This window comes from Phyllostomus discolor, chromosome 12, assembly GCF_004126475.2.
Source record: "Phyllostomus discolor isolate MPI-MPIP mPhyDis1 chromosome 12, mPhyDis1.pri.v3, whole genome shotgun sequence".
NCBI lineage: Eukaryota > Metazoa > Chordata > Mammalia > Chiroptera > Phyllostomidae > Phyllostomus > Phyllostomus discolor.
In genome coordinates this window covers 40,105,870-40,126,043 of record NC_040914.2, presented here as the reverse complement: position 1 = coordinate 40,126,043, position 20,174 = coordinate 40,105,870, and the positions used below count along the sequence as shown (strand labels likewise).

At 43.8% G+C, this 20,174-nt stretch overlaps 1 protein-coding gene across 12 annotated transcripts in view; it reads right to left on the bottom strand.

The window, feature by feature from the left end:
* The window catches only part of AKAP13 (A-kinase anchoring protein 13), a 223,929-nt gene that overhangs the window by 121,157 nt on the left and 82,598 nt on the right, over positions 1–20,174 (bottom strand). For 11 of the 12 annotated variants that reach the window (XM_036013131.1, XM_036013126.1, XM_036013123.1 and 8 more), the window contains exons 4-5: positions 13,756–14,052; positions 5,440–5,623 (exon numbers count right to left, since the gene is read on the bottom strand). In XM_036013131.1, coding sequence (XP_035869024.1) covers positions 5,440–5,623; positions 13,756–14,052 — 481 coding nt within the window. Of the gene's footprint in view, positions 1–5,250; positions 5,338–5,439; positions 5,624–13,755; positions 14,053–20,174 lie in introns of those variants that run through there. The other variant, XM_036013133.1, reaches the window with a different exon arrangement.

Genomic DNA, 20,174 nt, shown 5'->3' with positions numbered 1-20,174 from the left:
AACTATCACTGATGTGCTGGTGATATTTCAGTAAAAAGTGAGTGCACTCCTGAAAGAATCAAGAGCAATGCAAAAGCTGGTGATGCTCAGAAATCCTTGTTCATCCACTACAAGGTCAAAGTTCTGAAACAGAACTATTTAATTGTAGGGTTAGTTATACTTTTACTTTTTCACATTTATTCTCAACACAGACAACTTCATTCTATGCTGATAATATTCAGATTTGGTCAAATACTGAAAATTTTCAAGTCATCCTTTCTATTTGTATATACCTTTAAGGAAACCTCAAAACTGACCAAATAAAAATAATGTGTAATGGTTACTGAAGGTTTGTGTTTTTCAGAAGGAGGAAGGCACCAACTGGTCCTTCATTTGCTTACATGCAAATACCAAGTCCAACATCCTGGGTTCATGTTCTCTTCCACTAAGATCTATAGTGAAGTTAGAAACATTTTCCCAATTTTTCTAAAAGTTAACTTATATGTTGATTTTTGAAAGAGAGAGGAGGGGAGGGAGGGGGAGAGAAACATCGATTTGTTGTTCTGCTTATGGATGCTTTCATTGGTTGATCCTCGTCCGTGCCCTGACCGGAGATCAAACCCATAACCTTGGTGTATCAGGACAGCGCTCTAACCAACTGAGCTGCCCGGCAAGCACCAGTCAGAAAAACTTCCAAAACCACATGCTGTTACCACAGAGTATTTGTTATCACAGGCTAAGATGTGTAACTTCACAACCCTGAAAAAAACTCTAAGGCCTAAATGTTCACAGGCTGGGACCATTCGCCTGCCTAGAGCAGGGAGGGAAAAGAAGCACACAAAAGGATACACAATACCTACGGAATGGTGGCATTACAGCCAACTTCCAACGGCAATCCATGTTGTTACAACATCCCAGGAAAAACAAACAAACAAACAACAACAAACAGTACGTGTAACTGGAATCTGATTTGCACTAGTGGGCTATCAGACCGGAGCCACAGGTACAGAAACTGGACTGTTCTTACTGAAAAACAGCATACAATTAACATTAAACTTAACTAAAACAAACCTAAATTTAAAATACAAAAAAAAAAAAGGTCCCACCCGTGTAAAAATTCATGGGCATGGGAGTTACAACCTCATTCCAACTACTGCTCCATTACTTACCAGCCATGGGGGTTGCCTGGTGAAGTCAAGATAAAATGCCCACTGTGAAAGTGTTGGGGAAAGGACAAAAATATACAAGAATTCATGGAAAATGCCTAGCACAGACACAATAAATGGCACCTGGTGTCACAGTTATATAAGTACAAATATCCTCAGAAAGTGCATTTTGCAATTTTCCAGCAAGTTGCCAGATAGGGAAATCAGAAATTACTATTTGAATGGTGGAGGAAAAACAAACAAACAAACAAAAAACCCTATGAAACATCAAAAATTTTCAGTGAAAATTTTACCCCCCCCCCCAAAAAAAATCACTGAAAACTAGATCTATTACAAATCATTGTAATCAAATTAGTTGGTTAAAAAACTGAGAATGTCACCAAACATGAGTCCTCATAAAATTCTATCAATAAAGTTTAAAAACAGGCTTCCGAATAATGGCAACTGTTGACTACAGAGTCTTGGGTAAGGTATTTGGCTTCTCTATTTTCTCATCTGTAGAAAAATCCAGTACTGGCCGTACTAATCTGACCACACCTGGGATGTTTGCTGAGAAATTTTAAGAATGAGAACACACGTAAAGCACCAATGCAGCACATTCAATATTTAATGTTACTGTCCTTCCTCCTCTCTCTAGTTTCCCCTCAGTTCTATCACTTTATCTTTCCCAAAACACAAAAGCCTGATCACATAGTGAGAAAGGAGGACAGGAACACGGATGGATGGACAGACGGACAGACAAATGGATGGGGCTTAAGCCAGATGAAGTAACAAAAAATCTGGGCTATTACTTTGAAGGTAAGTTTGTACATTTACTTCATTCTTTCCACTCCTAAGCAAAAGCAAAAGCTCCAAACTTGTTCTGCACCAGGTGTCAAGCCCTTGAAGAGGACCCGAAAAAGGCAATCATTATGTTAACTGAACATCTTGCTCAATTGTGCTCAGCTCCATTGTGAAATATGTACACTTGAGTAGTGACTCTACCCTCTGACCCTGGACCCAGGTTTCAAGTGCAAATATGCCAAAAGAAGGACTTGAGAACCTAGAGACACAAACTCTTTGGAAGGGGCCAACCCCGCCCACTATAATAAACCACGCCTGACAGCCGTGTTTGCCAGCCTGGGTCTGTGCCCGGCATGTGCACATGTGTCATCTCAACTTGGACAGATCACTGGACTCCAAGCCTGAGCCTGGGTCCATTATTCTGTAGCCTTATGACACTGGCAACTCACTTCACCTCTCTGGTCTGTTTCCTCAATTGCAAAACAGGGATAATAACATCTGCCCTACTCTCTCATTAGGCTGTCATGAGGACGAAATGTACAGAGACAGCATAATGTCACCAGCAATACTTTTAAACCCATTATCATGGGTAATGTAAACATCGGGTTAGGGTACTGACAATCTTGTTTTCCTCAGGAAAGCAGAGTCTGGAACTAAATGGAAAGCTGAGAGCCCTTTCCTAAGTAAGTGCTAGTCATCTGTATCCTGGTGGCCTCTTCCCGAGTCCTCCCCTGACTGTCAGATTTTTGCAGAGGGAAGAATACAGGCCTCGGGATCCACAGGTGTGCTTGCAACGGCAGCTCTGCCACTCTGCTACAATGACAAACCTAGTACTTTCATTCTCTAAGCCTCCATACTTCATCAGTAAAACACAGATAATGTCTATTTCAGAAAGACTGTCTTAAGTTGAAATGGAATATTATTTACAACATACCAATAATGCATTGCAAGCCTTTAATAAAGATTTGTTAAACTGATATCGAAAATGAGATAAAGTTATGAAGACAAATATTTTTGTACTCATTCTTTGGGCAAATGAACTATTCCACCACTTTTATGTCAATACTCCACAGTTAAAATCCTTAGAAGTAGTACTCTTTCTTTAAGTGTAGCAGCATTGTACAATTCCTTTACGATCTAAAGTTCCCTGCTCTATCAACCAGACACATCAACATCACAGCAAGTGCCAGACAGCCAAACTAATTCTTTTATTTTTAAAAGATTTTATTTATTTATTTTCAGAGGGAAAGAGAGGGAGAGAAATATCAATGTGTGGTTGCCTCTCAAGCACCCCCTGCTGGGGACTTGGCCCGCAACCCAGGCATGTGCCCTGAGTGGGAATCGAACCAGGGACCCTTTGATTCACAGACTGGCGCTCAATCCACTGAGCCACACCAGCAAGGGCCAGACTAATTCTTTTAAAGTGTATCTATTACATTTGGGAATCATTTCAAACTCTTGTCAAGTAGGGACATCCAAATGCTGCCTGAAAATATTTCAAGATTTTAGAAAAATTTACTTAATGGATGAAACACTGATACAGGCCTAGCAGGGAAAGGAACATTCAGAAAAGGGCAATAAGAGGTAACATTTTGGCCGGTCACTGTGCTATGCACTCTCCATGTATTCTTTCATTTATTTAACAAAGTAAGTCATCATTCATACTTGAAATTCGAGCAAAGTCTACTCCTATCTCAGTAAGACTCAGGGACTTAGTAAAATCACCCCTTACCTTTTTTAAACTGCTAATTATGTATAACCCAGAGCTCTTTTTCTAGGTCACAGAACAGTAAACTAGAAGAATAGCCAGAAGAATCCAAGTTCAGGGCTGGATCTGCAGCCCCATGCTCATGCTCTCTCCTTACAGTCCTCTACTTGGAGGTTTCTGAAGTTGGCTTTCCCTTACTTATTTCCCTTCAAAAGGAGATGGGTGGTTTTCCCACATGTAACAGAGGTGGTACTATGAAGCAAGCCAAAAACTCTTCTCCAAGAACAAATACTCTAGTTTCCTGACAGCTGTGCTGCAACGAGTCTTGTGACATCCTCACTAAACATATAAAGAAACTGTTGTAATCACTTTATTTCCCCATTTGCACGGCAAGCCTTAACCAACTCTGCTTCCCAGAAAAAACTCTGAGCTCTAAGATCACATTTAGAGGAACTGCATTTGAGCCTTGCGATACTTATACTGAGTTAAGTATTTCAACTTCTGGAACAAGGCCTGTGTTCCTAAGGCCACGAAGCGAACAGCAGAGGGAATCCAATCACCGGCCAGATGGGAAGTACAAAGGAATGGAGCCTATCACTCTCTGGAATACTGTCATAGGAGGGCTCAAGTATCAGAAGCTCATTTGAGATGAAGAGCGTCCCTCCCACCGTCACTGTATCTGCAGCGCCCATTCCCATGCTTTCTGCAAACAACCTTTGGTCTGGCTCCGCTGGGAAAATTATAAGCTTGGCAGGTAAAGCAAAAACAAAACAAAACACCTGTTGATATAACATAAGTATCATTACATTCTGAGATCTCTTCTTGGCCTGTGCTGAGTACCCCACACTCACAGCTAAAAATGATAAAATATAAACCGCAACTAAATTAAGTCTAATATGAGCAAAACACGCAAGAATTTGGGAATAATGACTTAATTTACGAGGGCCCCTTAAATGCTAAAGAGCACAGATACAATAGGGTTTATTATTTAGATTATGTAGTAGAAAGATGACAGTGATCATAAAACAATAAAAATATATTAAATAAGAAAAACTATACTTGTAATTTCTGCCTATATAAATATTCCAATGAAAAATGTTGCCTGTTATTAATACATTTATTTTTGTTTACACAAGAAAAAAAAGATTCTGCAAATGTTTTGACTAACAGCCTTCCTCTAGAAGACTCTCTAAAGTGTCAGACTGTGTAACAGTTGAACCCACAGACACACAGACAGGATTTCCTACTGCACATCTCCAGGGCAACTCGGTTGCTTGCTACTGCTCCTCAGGTGAAGAAACCATTGCTCTTGATTTCATTCACAGACATTGCATTCAGACAAACCTCAGTGTTTCCATATATTTTCTGCATGCAATTATTGCTTTACAGTATTTCATTTCTAACAAATTCTTTCAAGTCTCTAAAACACACCAGAAAAAAGGCACAGCCCAGGAAAACTGTTTCCCCTTGTACTGAACTGGGATAAACTGGATACATGGTAATGGAATGCCATCCCCAAAGACAAGACTTATCCTGGGTTTCCAGTAACAGTAAGAGGCAAGGAGCAGTGAAGGCAGGGAGGCAGGGGAGAGAGAAAACGTTGATGTGACTTACGTATGGCACTTGCAGGCAGGGAAGCGGCAAGCAGGAGCAGGCTCACAAGCTTCCAGCAGAAGGCAAGGCAGAGAGCTGAGGTTCTAATTCGTGGCAAACGCATACTGAGATGCCAAGTGGGTGGAACTATCACGAACCAGGGGTGGGGCTGGTGGTGAGGGCAGGGACAAAGGGAGAAGGAGCACTTACTCGGTCAGAAGCTTGTGCAACTGGTGATAACCCCGCTCCAGGGCCAGGCTCACAGGTGTCGCTCCTTCCTGGTTGTGGATGCTGAGAGCCCCGCGGCCGCCCGGCTTCTGCAACAGGAACCAAGCCAACCTCAGCAGTCCCAGCCGCACGGCAAAATGCATCAACGTCTCTCGGGGGCTGCCATCTGTAAATGGGGGAGAGCACAAAAATAAGCAAGAAGAGAATGTGAAAGAAAAAACAAACCAACACAAAAAGCTAGGTAAACACCACTGCCTCCAAGTATACCTAAGACCCCGAAGTTAGGGCCACAACATACGACGTGAACAATTTTATTGTGGCCGAGGTGGAAGAGCTCTCAAGTAAAAACAAAGTAGAGCTAGGAAAAGGTATGAGAAGCAACATCTCTAACAGGAGACAGTCCCACAAGAGAATCAAGCCATTTCTATATTCTGATTGAATGCATTTGTCCAACAAACTGATACAGGTAGATTCATAAGGGTGACTTCACACATATGTCCTTTTCCTAAAAAAAAAAAAAAAAAAAAAAAGGAGATGTAGCCTCACAACATGGGGATCCAAAGGGAAGGGTTGTTGGGGCTTAAGGCTTACATGGGTGTATGAGAAAGACTGTAATTATTTAAAAAAAATAACACCCAGACAGGAGTTGGCCAGCTGAACACTGAGAACAGGTTCTGCTTATTAAGGACACACAAGTCTTTTTATTCCCCCATATTAAGGGCAAATGAAATTGCTGGCTCTATTAGCTCTTGTTTGTTTGGTTAAAGAAAGAAACGCATCTCCAGGCATAATAGGAAAGACTAATGCTAAGATAATAATACTAATAGCTTCAGAAAAAAAGCAAGTGTTTGGGCTTCTGTCAGTCGAAGGGAAGTTCCTTGCTGGTATGAGGAGTCATTCTGAAAGTGGTGAAGAGAGAGGACAAATCTGGGCTCAGATTTGGCATTCACCATCTGCAGGGCTGGGCAGAACCCATCTGACCTCTCTGAGCTTTACCTTCTTTGTCCCCAGAGGGGGATGCCAGCACCTCCTCCCAGGGCTGCGGTAACAAATGGGTGGAGGTAAGTGAGATGCCAGCATGACAACTGGCTGTAGTAGATGCTCAATAAATGCCAAGTGCTTCCCTTTCCCTGCTCTCTCTTCTGTCCTTCCGGACCTCAGGTTACATTCTAGCAACACTGGCCCTCTTCCTCAGGTGCCCTCCTGCGTGCCACCTGGGATGTCAGGAGCTGATGCCCCACAGGCTGCATCTCCCAGCTCTGGGTGGACCACTCAGAGACTGCAATGGAATGGTGCCCTGGAGCCATGAGAGTCGGCTTTGCCAACATCTCCCTTTCTCCACAGCCTCCCTTGGGCCTCAACTTCTTCACTGAGCAGTCTGAGACCTCTTGGAACCCACCATGTCCCCTTGCACTGAAGTCCTCGCTGCTTCTCCATATGAACAGCACAATGAGAATGAAGGCACCTTTGAATCTGTGATTTACACTGAACTGCAGTGTTTTCTAATGTCACGTGTGGGTTGGTTTAGTCTCCTTATAGTCAAGGTAAATTTTCTTGGAAGCAAAAGCTACCGTTCCTATTTTATTTTCCCTGCAGCACTATTCATACTGACTAATTCAAGATTTACAGGGCTCAGCAGAGAGACAGGGCTGGAAAGAAATCACCAACCAGAAGAAACCACTGCATGAGGAGGCACAGATTTTAATAATCAACACCTCGCAGCAGGTGGCCAGGCAGGCGGAAGGACAGAAAGACCCCTCAGAAAAGATCAAATACCACCATCTGACTCGTGCCTAAGCTGTTCCCAAGCACTCTGACATCCTTGTCAAATACAAAAAAAGCTAATGTCGCACTGACCAGGAACTATGTGATTTCTTACTGGTTAATTCCAGCCTTACTAGGTGACACCTCCTTAAAGGAGTTTTCTCTCCATCCCCACCCTTTATGATCCCTGAGTTGCTCTGAGTCAGCTCAGCTTTAGAGCAGAGTTCCAACCACCATACACCTACCTACTCAAAGCTGGCATCCCAATTCCAGCATCTGTATCCTCCCCAAATCTCAGTCCACATTCCTTAACAGCAGGCACCACGTCTGCTCTTAGGTCACCCCCGTTCTGCAGTCAAAGACTACAGGCAAAGTAACACATGGGAGGGCCTGCTAAGTACCCTTATGCTGGGCTAAGGGGTTGTACTGGCTTTTCTGTTCTCAAACAGCCCTATGACAAGGTCTCACCTCATTCTGCAAATGAAGATCTATCTTGAGCCTAAAAACCATACCCTTTCCATTGTTGCACCCTGCCTCTATTTGTAAAAACCAGGATAATGTTGTGGTGTAAAATGCATCCTGTCATGTGTTTTCCTCCAGTAATAAACATTTTATCCACTGTAGCTTCTATCATTGTTTCTGTTCCTTTGGATCAGTTTAAACTCCAGAGGGCCCATAATTTGGATCAATCTTTGTTCTCTCCTCCCTGTATCTACATTTTTTTTTTCATCCGATGAGCATTTAGTATTTATCTTCTACCCTAAGAGTTACTCAGCTGTGTTTTTCAGATCCCTAACTGCATTTCCTGTGATGTCAACTGGGTCCTCTGTCCCTGTTTGAATTCGATTATGCCCTGGATTCTGGATGTCCTCGCATCACTTCAGCCAACTGCCTTCCCCTCTTTGCCCTCACTGTGATGGCTCTCCTGCAGATGTAATTAAAGCCCCTAATCAGCTGATTTAATAAGGAAGATTATCCCGGATAATCTGGGTGGGCCTGAATCCGCTGGAGGCTTTAAAGGCAGGGCCGCCGTTTCCCCTGGAGAGAGAAGTCGGCCAGTGGAGGACAGCCTGCGTCTGTGCTGGAGCGAACTGCGCCTGTGTCCGGCTCAGGGTCTCTCCTTCCTTCTCGTAGGACGGCAGCTCTGGATCACGCTGGTGGGAGGTCAAGATTGCTCATGACCTTCTATTCTTGCCCTACAAATCTGGGGTTTGTTTAGCCAGCGCCCACAATTGTGCAAGCCACTCCGTGTGATAAATCTTAATACACATTTATTCCTCCTGCTGGTTCTGATTCTCTGGGTAAAACCTGACTGACATGCTCGTTAAACCTATTTTCTCCATGCTGCTTCCTTCTCTAATTTCATTACAGGTCAGCCTTCTTCCATTTTTTTGAAAAGGATAAATGGAAAATCTCTTCTAAATTTCCCTTTGGTTTCTTAAAGACAATTATACTCAGAGAGCCTTCCATCTGAATACTCACCATACTTTTCCATTTCCTTTATGCTGTCATGTTATTTCACAGGCCATATGCTGGCTGGTTGGTTTTCCTGTTTAACCATGCTCAACTGGGAATATCCCCATGTGGCCCCAGCTCCTACTCACAGAGAAGGTAGCAGGGAATGTCTTAAGGCCCACTCACTATCTTCTTAGAGGCTGGAAGCACCTCCCACGCACATTTGCCCAGATGTGCAGGGAAAGCTGTGTGCCCAGTGGGCATTCAGCCCTGATGAGATGCTGGATGGCTGCTGCTTCAAACTGTGAGACTTTCTGACTAAGCAAAATGCTTGAAGTTCTGTGAACAATACAGTAATCAAAGACCATGTGTGCTTTTCTTACCCCATCAATCCACCTAGAGGCCCTGCTCATAGCAATTTTTGAATCTCTAAGATTCCAAAATCACCGTCCTTCCTACTCCTCTGGACCGCTGCTCAGGTACATGTGAGATCCCACATGACTTGGGAACTCTTACACCCCATGGGACAGAGAACAAGAGGCTTTGGAAAAATGACACATGTGATCTCGGGACAGAATCAAGGTTTGACAGGCAACAAAAGCTTGTGGAGCTCAAGTCCTGCTCTTACTAGAAACTGCTTGTCTTAGAGTCAAGATAGTATTCCTCTGTGAAGGAAAAAAATCCCTTAGTAGTCTTTTTATATTTTATTTTCCTTTTTTTTATCAGCTACAATAGCTGAAAAAATACACAAACACTAGTGAGTGTAGCTAAGAACAAATTCCCATGAGGAGCTATGGAACAATTCGGAAGCCGCATAGAAACTAAAAGGGCAAATTCTTACAGTTGAGGCTCCGTTACCCAACATCAGACCCACAGAGCTGAGACGCACAGGCTGTCTTTAGCATTCTTAAACCTGTCTCATCCTTCTCTCCACCCAAATTTCTTAGTGGGGAGAAATCCCGCCCCCAAAGAGGATCAGATCTTTTTTTTTTTCCACTTAGTCACACAATACCACGACTGAGTAAGAATGCGACTTCCCCCAGACTGTTTCTCCTCCTTGTTCTCTTCAGAACAAGTCTTCAATGGGCCCAACTTGTTACCCCAGAGGTATGCTGATGGACGCTGTATCAGGTTCTTTCAGGGGGGGAAATCTTAATTCATCATTTTCACTAACCACCAAGGCACTAAAAAGCTAAAACAACTAAGTGAGGCTTGGTAACTGAGAGGGGAGATATCTTTACCCACCATCAACCCTCCACCCAGGCATATCCTTCCTGCAGGTAAGGCAGAACTAAGGCAAGAAGTCCAGTGTAGAGGCTGCCTCGGGTAGCTAAAGCTGAGAGAACCCTTGTCAGAACTCACACGGACAAATTCCCTCTCGCTCATTTTAAAGCGAGACTTAACTTGAGAAGTTAAGTGAAAGCAAAAGAAATACAGTCTCGTTATGCATCAAGTCCAAGTGCCCTTCCTTTTTCCGCTGTCCTGTTTCATCCTTTTACAAGATTCGTTACTTTCCCTCATCAGACCTCAAAGCTTTGTCTCTACAAGGTTACTGTGTATTGGTCCTGGTATATTCAGAAGGAAGAGCTCTGCTAACTGGCACACACTATCCAAATATATTTCCCTCCATTTCATACATGAAGAAATTGAGAATCAGGGAGGCGAGCATTTTGCACAAACTCTTGCACCGAAGCCAGGATATAAAGAAACTGACTGCACTGCCTATGTTCTTTCCACTTTACAATATCAAATCCAAACCAGGAGTTAAGGTCATGTTCACTGCTACAGCTGAAGGAGGCCATGAATCCCTGAAATTATGTGTACACTTTTGCAGGCCTGTATGTATTTTCTCCATAGGAGAAACATGAGCTATTTTCAAAGGAGCCACTGACCTGAGAGAAAAAAAAAATTAAAACGCTCTGCATCCAAACAATTAGTGTGAGGATTAAACATACATCTTACGTGATTCCTTTGTGCAAGCATTAGGCTGGAACACCTGTAAACATCCTCACTTTCAACAGCAAGTAGTCCCTGTTATGAAACAAGGTGTCCTATTTACCCGCAGTATTATCCCAGGCAACAGCTTACTTCATACCTTTCTCCTTTAAGTACCTTTTAAAGTATTTAATGTACAACGCAATGTGAGCACAACATTCCTCTACTTTTGCCCCTCAAGAACAAGCAAGAGCCTCTTACCTGAAGCTTCTCTGCCCTTAAATACTCAGTGTTTATAGATTCTAATCCACAAATGCAGTAAAAAAAACTGCAGAATGTGAAGCTAGCCCTTGAAATCAGATTCCCCATCCCAGTGGTTGACTCAAAGGCAAGTATAATCAAGAGCTTTCCATGCATTTCACCTTGCAAAGTATATATCTAACTTGTTCATTTTCCTTTTGTTCTTTTAATTATTTTAAATTTATGAACAAAATTCACTTTTGTGGGGTGTACAATCCTATGATTTGGAACACATACATAGGTTCTTATAACCACCACCACCAAAATGCAAAACCATTCCAACACCCAGAGAATTCCCCCATGATACCCCTCTCCTGTCAGCCCTTCCTCCGCTCCCAGCCTTGGAAGCTAATGATCTAGTTTCTGTGCCTGTAATTTTGCCCTTGACAGACTATCTCATAAGTGAAGTCATATACAAAATACCCCTTGGAAACTGACTTCTTTTACTTAGCACAGTGCATTTCAAATGCATTCAAGTTTTTAGAAATAGAAAACTATTGCACACGACAATAATTTTTAACGCTGGGTATTATTCAACTGTGTGGATGAACCACAGTTTGTTTATACATCCACCCAGTGAGAGAGATCTGGCTTAGTTCCAGGTTTTGGTGACTATAAATAGTGCTGCCATAGGCACATAAGTGCAAAGATTTTTTTGAGTTACTATAAGAACCTAGGATTAATATGCAAAAGTAGGATTCCTGGGTCACATACTAAACGTACATTTAACTTGATAAGAAACTGCCAATTGCCTTCTAGAGTGGCGGTATCCTTCCGCAGCCCCCACAGCAATATGTGAGATGGTCCGCATCCTTGCCAGCACTTGGTATTTTTAATCTTAGCTTTCCTTGTAGGTGTGTAATGGTACCTCACTGTGGTTTTAATGCATTTCCCTAAGTGTCCAAATTTGATTTGGCCTGTGCTATCACCACTTGGGCAATTTTATACAACAGAAACTTAAGAGGCACATGGAAAGTCCACAAAAATATTAAAGCTAGCCAGTTCCCTATTAAACACAAGGAAGCTAAGGCCAGAGAGGGGAAGTGATGTGCCAAAAGTTCCAGACCTGTGCTTTTTCTAACACAGTTGACCTATGAACAACAGGGGGATGGGGGCACCAACTGCCCACACAGCCAGCCTTCTGCGTTATGTGGCCTCCCAGCCGTGGACCGAAGATAATGTGTGTAAGTGGATCTGCGCAGTTCAAAGCCGTGTTGTTCAAGGGTGAACTGTGTTTCTTGTTAACCACGGCAACATAAACAAACCATCCAACTCCTGTGCGTTCTTTAAACAAACAAAAACAAAAACAAAACCCATAAAAGCTCCACAAATAACTAATGCAATCCATCTTGACCGCTTCACAAATGGCAATCAGAGCAACCATTTCTGCACAAATACAGAAACAGTAGGGCAGAGGTAGTGAGCCCCATCCTTAGGTTTCTGGAAAGGTGCGCATGCCCAATACAATGGCAAACATTGTGATCTCTAGGTCTTAGCAATGCAGAGGGGTTTTGGACACTGCAACAGCAAGAAAAAAGGAAAGGACAAATGCTTTCTTTCCTGATTTTAGCATCTGCACTTTCTTTTGTAGCCATCTGGGCAGGAGACTGCTTTGGTTCTGTTAAATTCAGTGGATGTAAGAGAAGCAAAGGTGGGAAATACCCCTTCGCCAATCTTCCACGGGAGGAAGATCATGCTCACTCGATGGGTCTGTGGGAGCAGACACTGAGCATGCCCTCTGGGCACTTCTCCTCCGGACCTGCTACCCGCAGAGATGGCGCCTTCTGGTCTGCTCTCCCTAAATACACAGTGACCAGAGCTGGGTGGACATGGGAGGGAAGTCCTGTGATTGTCCAGCTCTTTAGAGAAGACAGCAAATCGTCGTGTAGGAGGCCTAATGTCAGTCTTCCAATGTAGCTTTCATCAGCGATGGAAAAAACATTTTCATCTCTAACTCCTAAATCTTTCAACTGCATTTGAACTCAGGAGGGAAAGAGGATGTTACTTATGGACTTCAGGTATAAACTGTTTCATTTAAATATGTGTATATATGTATATATGTATAAAAACCCATGATATCTAGTAGATGTCATCTGCCACAAGAAAAATTATGTGGGAAAACCCCTATCTGACTCAGAGGAACATAAATAGATCCTATTACATCAGTGTTTTTAAAAAGTGGAGGCCTTCCTTCAGTGACCTCTCATGGAGAGAGGTAAATAAGCAAGAGTGAAAATAGCCTGGTTTGAAAAGTGTCAGTTAAAATAATAATAATAATAATTTTTAAAGAAACAGAGAAACAAAAAAACCCACAAGCACATACACACACACACACACAAACAATAAAAAAAGAGAACAAACAAAAGTGCCGGCTGTCTCAGAGCTCAGCCTGCTCCAGGCCCCTCACTCCCCACATTCCTTTCCTCCAGCTCCACGGATTCGGTAGAGAACTTCAGAATACCTGTCTTTGTACCAAGAAAGGTACAAAGAGCTATCCTCCTGCTCTCCTCATGAAGGATGGGCCCCCTTCCACCCTCGAGAGAGCAGCCTGAAACCGGACCCATAGAAAGGTCCCTGTTCTGCCGCTCTGCCGCTCCCTGCAGTGAGGGAGAGAAGCCCGGCTACAGCAGCTCTCCCTCAGGTCACTGCCCTGAAGGAGCAGGTTTAGCAGCTCAGCTGAAGAACCCAGAAGCGACGCCATCAAGGCCACTTGGCTACAGTGACTGAGAGATTTATTCAGCCACTGGGGAAGACTTAATGGCAATGACTATATAAAAGCAGCCCCATAAAAAAACTTAAGTATTGCACACTCAACATATGTCTGTGGGCCTTTTAAGTTCTTACCATGCAAAGTCGGGTCTGTTCCCAGGACATTCCACTCTGCCGGCAGTTTCAGGTGCCGGAATGCCAGGGCCACCTTCTCGTCGAGGGAATTCACATCTGTAGACGGGGGCCCTGAGCGATCAAGAAAGCGGGTGAAGTTCAGTGCCTGCTGATTCCCAGCACTGGTTGCCAGGAACTGGGCTGCATCGTAAGCCTCATCCTGCACGAACTCAAAGTCTTCTTCGGCCACCACGAACACGGGAAGGCCCTCTTTGGAAGCACACAGCTGCACCCTTACGGTCTCACAGCAGTCGTGACCTAGGGGAGACACGCGGGGCAAAGGAGACAGATTAGAGTCCTCTGAGGAAAAGGGCCACTTGTGGTCCTCTCTGCTCCTCTCGTAGGCCGCACAAGTTCCCCTTCCTAAAAGAAGCCCCTCCTTTCTCTTAGCTCTGACAGCAATCTTCCAAACTGCCTAAAATTCCACTTCCAGCTCTATGGTTCGCAAATGCAAAGTAGCTCCCTTACCAAAGAGCAGACAACTTTGTATGTCAGTTGTCACTGTGCGTATAGCATAGCGTTTGGCATTGAATGGTCTCTGAATATCGCAATGTATACTCAACTATGGCTGTTCAATTTGAGCAAACTGAAAGAATGGAAGCTCAAGGATCTTGTAAGGTTTGTATACAGTAGGAAGTCTAATACCCATTAACTGAATTTTAGATCAGAAAACACACCAGGGTTAAAGGCCGCTCATACAGGTTACACCAGAGGAATTTTAGAGGCTCCTCAGTACTTGCTTTATAATCACAATACAATCGATCAAATAAAGCACCTTGAAAAGCACAAAACTACTAGATTTCATTCCACTATCACTAGCAAGCCATGGCCAAGAAAACAAGTTCTGCTCTCAGGTACAGTTTCTTTCCCACAAGGCAATGGGGATGTCGATGGAATCCCTGGTTCCCAGAGGGATGACACAATGCCATGGCCAGAAGCCCAGCTGAGGTGCAGCAGACATGCCAATGACGGTGGCATCCATGGCACAGACGGGCAGAGACCTCGAGAACAGCGGCAGGAAGCAGCGACCTGCACGCCACCCCAAAGAGCTCCACCTGAGTAAAACCAGAAGGCTTTCACAAAACTGTTTCTGTGGGTGAGGCCCTGCTGGGGAATCAGACTTTCGTGTGGATTTTTATCCTTACAAAATTAAGTATTTCCAATATGCAGAACATACTTACTGAAACAGTTTTCCCTCAACTTTCAGACACTGACTTCAACTAGAACAATGCTAACATCATCCTTCTTCTTCCGTATCTTTCTGATGAGAAGAAAATAAAGAAAATGGAGCTGATGTTTTTGCTGCCTTGCCTGATGAACCGCAAGCACCCGTGCACCACGGCTCCGCTGAATCCACCCATGCACAGGGGCCACCAGTCCACGGTGGAGCGAGGCCCCGGGAACGCTCTCTGTGGCCTGTGACACCGACTTCCCGTACCACGGGCAAAGGCCAACAGAAATTTCAGACTTGGGCAGAACAAACTAAGCTTTCTGCTGTCTTTATAAGAGAAAACGGTATTTTTTTTTCTTCCATGTTTCTGATGAGAATAAGAAGTACATTGATTTGACACGTGCTTTTCTCCCGGTGGCCTCCACAAGCCCTTTACCCTGTAACAAAAGGAACCTCTCACTGCTGTGTCATTTTAGAGTGGAAACAAGTATTTACTAACCAGTACCTATGGCATACCAGGCATTTCCTCTACACAGCGAATTCAGAAGCTAGGTATTCTCCTCACATAATGGACGAGAGAACTGAGGATTCACGGTTACACAGGTTAAGAAGCAGGGTCCATTATTCAAGTCGGAGGCCAAACGACAGGGCCTGTTATATTACAGGAGAAGAGTTTTGTGCCACATTGCTTATAAACAAAAGAGGAAGGGAGAGCTTTGTTCCTGCCTGAAAGGAGCCCAATACTTGGAATGAGAAGCCAGTGTATGACTATTAGGCAAAAATAACAAAGAATAACAGGTTCATGAACCACCAAGATCGGTCTCCGTGCAAACACGCAACTCTACCAGACACTCCCACTGCCTTCCAAGCTGAATTATTTCCATGAAGGCTGTAAGAAACTGAAGCACCGTGTGTATGTGCGCGTGCGTGTGTGTACACACCCATGTATGCATTTCAACTCAATACATATTATGAATAAGGCCCTAACCAGTGTGGCTCAGTTGATGGGACAGCATCCTAAAAAGGTCATCAGTTCCATTCCCAGTCAGGGCACATGCCTGGGTTGTGGCTTCAGTCCCCAGTCAGAGAGTGTCTTAAGGTCCCAGGTCAGGGTGCATACGAGAGGCAACCTACTGATGTTTCTCTCTCACATCAATGTCTCTCACATCAGTGTTTCTCTCCCTCTCTCCTTCCCTTCCCCTCAGATAAAGAAAGAATGAATGAATGAATATATAAATATTATATGTGAAAATATTTATAGTATGAATTTACATAATATATGCAGTAAAATTAGGAAAAACTCTTAATCTTCCTTGAAGGGCAGCCAGTCACATCACCTAAGACAGCCACGTCAGCAGAAACACGGCAACTGACCCAGGCAGCCGTGGGCTTGGGCATGTTTCCAACAGAAGGGAAGCATTTCTTTTCAACTCTTCTATCACAGCTAGACACCCGCCAAGGTTGGGGAGCTGACTGGAAGGTGAAGACGGAGACAAGGAAGAGTTCCAGCCCTCAGAGGCTGACGGTCTGTAAGGGGAATCAAACAAGCCGTAGAAACTGCAGAGCACGTGCAAGTGGAACGGGGCCTGTGAGAAACACACACAGCGCGGCTGGTGGGACGGGAGCAGCGCGTCTCACCTGCGGGCAAAAGTGGGAACATGTCGCCAAGGTCCTCCTGCTCCCAGGGGCACGTCACTGCGACCCTCGGAACAGAGATGCGAGGTCTCCATCTTACCTAATCTAACAGACACATAGTAGTTGCTCTGGGCCCAGCACTATTCTCAGAGCTTTCCAAGTAATAGTTCGTTTACTCCTCATTAACAACCCTTCCCCGTAGATGCTATTATCTTCCCCATTTGCTAGATGAGGAAACCAAGGCACAAAAATATTAAGTAATCTGCCCTATGTTATAAATCTCTTAAAAGGTGGAATTAGAATTTGTGCCCATTTCCTTGCTCCACAGTCCCCTCTGCATCCAGTATTTACAGAAGAAGAAGAGCTCAAAAGGAAACACGGGGAGCGTGGACGAATCAAGAGGATCAGAATAAAAACATGATGTTCCAGCCCGGCTAAAGGCTCATGAGCCATGTGACCTCAGGTCACCTCTGCCCCACTGGGCCTCGGCTCTTCATCCCGAGCAGAGCGAGCAGCCTCTACAGGCTCCACGGCCTGTCCCGCTGTAGAAGCCGGCGCGTTTCACCAGGCAGAAGATGAGAAGGGAGAAGAAGTCAAGAAGGAATTCCAGGAACAGGAAAGTTTCAAAAAGAAAAAAATGGAAGCAGAAGGTGAGCCCAAGGGATGAAATAATTCCCACAACACAGTTCCAGGAAGATACTAACTTGGCTATGTCCAGATGTTTACTGATAGGAAAGACCCGAGTTTAAATCTGTTTTCTTCCTCATTAGCTATGTGGCCCGAGGTACATGGCAACCTCTCCACCACTTTTAAATCCGGATCCTCTCATAGTCTCCTAAGTGAAGAGCTGTAACTCAGAAGAGTCCTCCAAATTCTTTAACTATCTTTCCCAAAAGAACATGCATAGTAGCAGGTGAGTAGGCAGGTAGGTAGGTAGGTAGGAAGACAGATAGGGAGATAGTTGTAGCAGTATGTACTTCGGTCAGAAGAATTAATGTAACGTAAAAATGCTGTTCTCACTTATGAATCTAACCAAGAATTATAGCAGTTTCCCATTGGATTAAACTAATTTATAAATTTCTGCCAGTCTTTTGAGGTAGATATGAGTAAATGTCAATAAAAGCAAAAACCACAGGTTTCTCAATTTAATAGTAATAATGTGAATAATCTGGGATCCAAACTGAACTATCTTCAAAATGGAAACTTGGGTGCCTTACGAGAGATACTAGACTAACCTAAAGTAATACTGTCTGCTGTCCCTACCCATCTAAAGGGTCCGAATTCTTTCTTACTAGTCTCCTTCCCCAAGCTGGTGCAAAGGTGAGAACCCTGAAACCTCGAACCTGAAAGGGAGCCACAATGCCACTACAAGTGAATATCATTCACTGCACTATTCATCACCTTCTGGATATGCACACGGTCCACACCACATCCCAGTTCTTCAACGTTATCAGACAGACACACACACACATAGAGCAAAAAGCCACGGTGAAGCAATACGACCTAACTCTAAACTAAAAAGTGCAGAAGCAAGGTATCTGCACAGAAATCTACCTGGAATCACTGAAACGGCTGTTTACTTGGCTGGCATGGGGTGGGGACACGCAAGGGGGAGAGAAACTGAAGAAGATGAGGGTCATTGTATGTGTGTACAAGCCCGAGTGTTTAGCAACGCAGGCACACATATCTCTTTCTGCTGCTTTAGCAGAAGAACTTGTTAGAAAGTGGATGGGTGAGTGGGGGAACTATGGACAGCTCCGTTTTGTGTAAAGTGAAAACAAAACTGTGTATTAGAACAGGCAGAATGTCAGGAAAGGCCACGAAACAGATACGTAGGAGAAGCTATCTGATGGTCAGCCCAACAGTTCCCCTTCAGACATGAACTCACAATCTAAAGGAGAAACTATGAATCATCCTAAGTGAACTGGGCCGCAAATCTGTAATTTGTTTGATATGATTATAGGCTTCTTTTTCAAAAGAAAAACTGAGGATTAAAAGAGGAGTGGAGAACTGAGGGTTTCTTGGATTAGTCTCTAGTAAACTTAGAATCAACTGGAAGAGTTACTACTGACCAAGACCAAAAAATACCTCACCCTGCAGTCTGGAAATCAACCACACAGGCTGGCAGGGCTCCTCGCTCATGGTAACACTTTCTATTAGGCTCATATGATTAAGATTATTTTTGAATCCTTACAACCTTTCAGATTAAACATCTAGAGGAGGAAGAGGAGGAAAAAAATCAACACTTTAAAAACAAGGTTACATGGTATGGACTCAGCAATAGAACTAAAATCACTGCATGTGCACACCTAAGGCCTCTTGCTGCCATAAATCAGCTCTAGAGACACAACTACTTGCAGGGGCTGTCAGCCGCATGACTGCCTTTGTGCAGACAGAGTGCAAGGTATTAGCGGTGTTGACATCTGCACTGCAAAGACACGAGATGGGGAACCATGTCCAATTCAATACAATCACCACCATTTAACTTCTTTTTATGTGAAAACAGAAGCTGCAATGGAGAGATAAGCAGCAAGGTTTTCAGCCAATTCCATGGTGTTTTCCTTCCCACTCAATTTTCTGGTAACATAGGAAAATAAAAATCACAAGTCTTTTTTAAAAAGGGAAGTTCTGAAAAAAAAAAAACAAAAACAAAAAACCGGCTGAGCTTCTTCTGAAGGAGGTACACCCAGGGAATTTAGAGAGGGGGCAAAAAGAGAGATAAACTGTTAAAGAAGCATGGCCTGAACTGTAATTCCAATTTTTAAATTGCCTTCTGGATTTATCCCACAACCAGGTCCAGCTGATTTAAAACAAACCTAAAGTAAATTATGGGGTGAGAGAGATCTGTTCCTAATTGAATGGAGTAGACGTGCAGGGTCCCACAGCATGCTGGCAGGTAGCTGGAGACTCAGAAAACACTAGGTCTGAATCTCACCCTCAGCTGCAGACCATCTGGGTCTTCCTGGAAAAGTCACACAACCAAGAAGCCCGTTGGCTTGTGCACGAAAGCACACCACCCCCAGCAGCCGTCCAGACTGTTAGAAAGATTAGAGATGCCAGTACACAAAGCACCTGGCATAACACAGGCATCTAGAACTTTTAGTTGTTACTAGTACTAGCTATTAAATGCTTCTGTTCAGCTCACTGGAGGAAAACAGATCCCTAATATTCTACAAAGAGCTTCCGCAGCACGGCCCAGCGATGCTTCTGAGCTGAATGCTGCCTCTGGCACTGAAGAACTGAAAAAATTAAGGGAAGGGGGACGAATGCAGAATAAGCAGAAACACAACAAGGGGCACCTTGGTAAGAAACAAAAAATTAACTGCTGATGGGCCTCTTCAAAGCATCTAACCCAAATCTTTTTTAAGCTTGCAGGTCAGGAGGTGTGTGCTCCTGAGGTTGAGAGAGCTTTTCCACAGGCTCCTTATCACTCTATGAAGCACCCATTCCCATGGAAACGAAATATTGCTACAGATAAACAAAACTGCTGAAGCATGACCCAAGAATTACTTCATTTCCTATTAGGCTAAAAGTGGCACACATCCTATCCCAGCCTTCTCTTTTGAGGACGAAA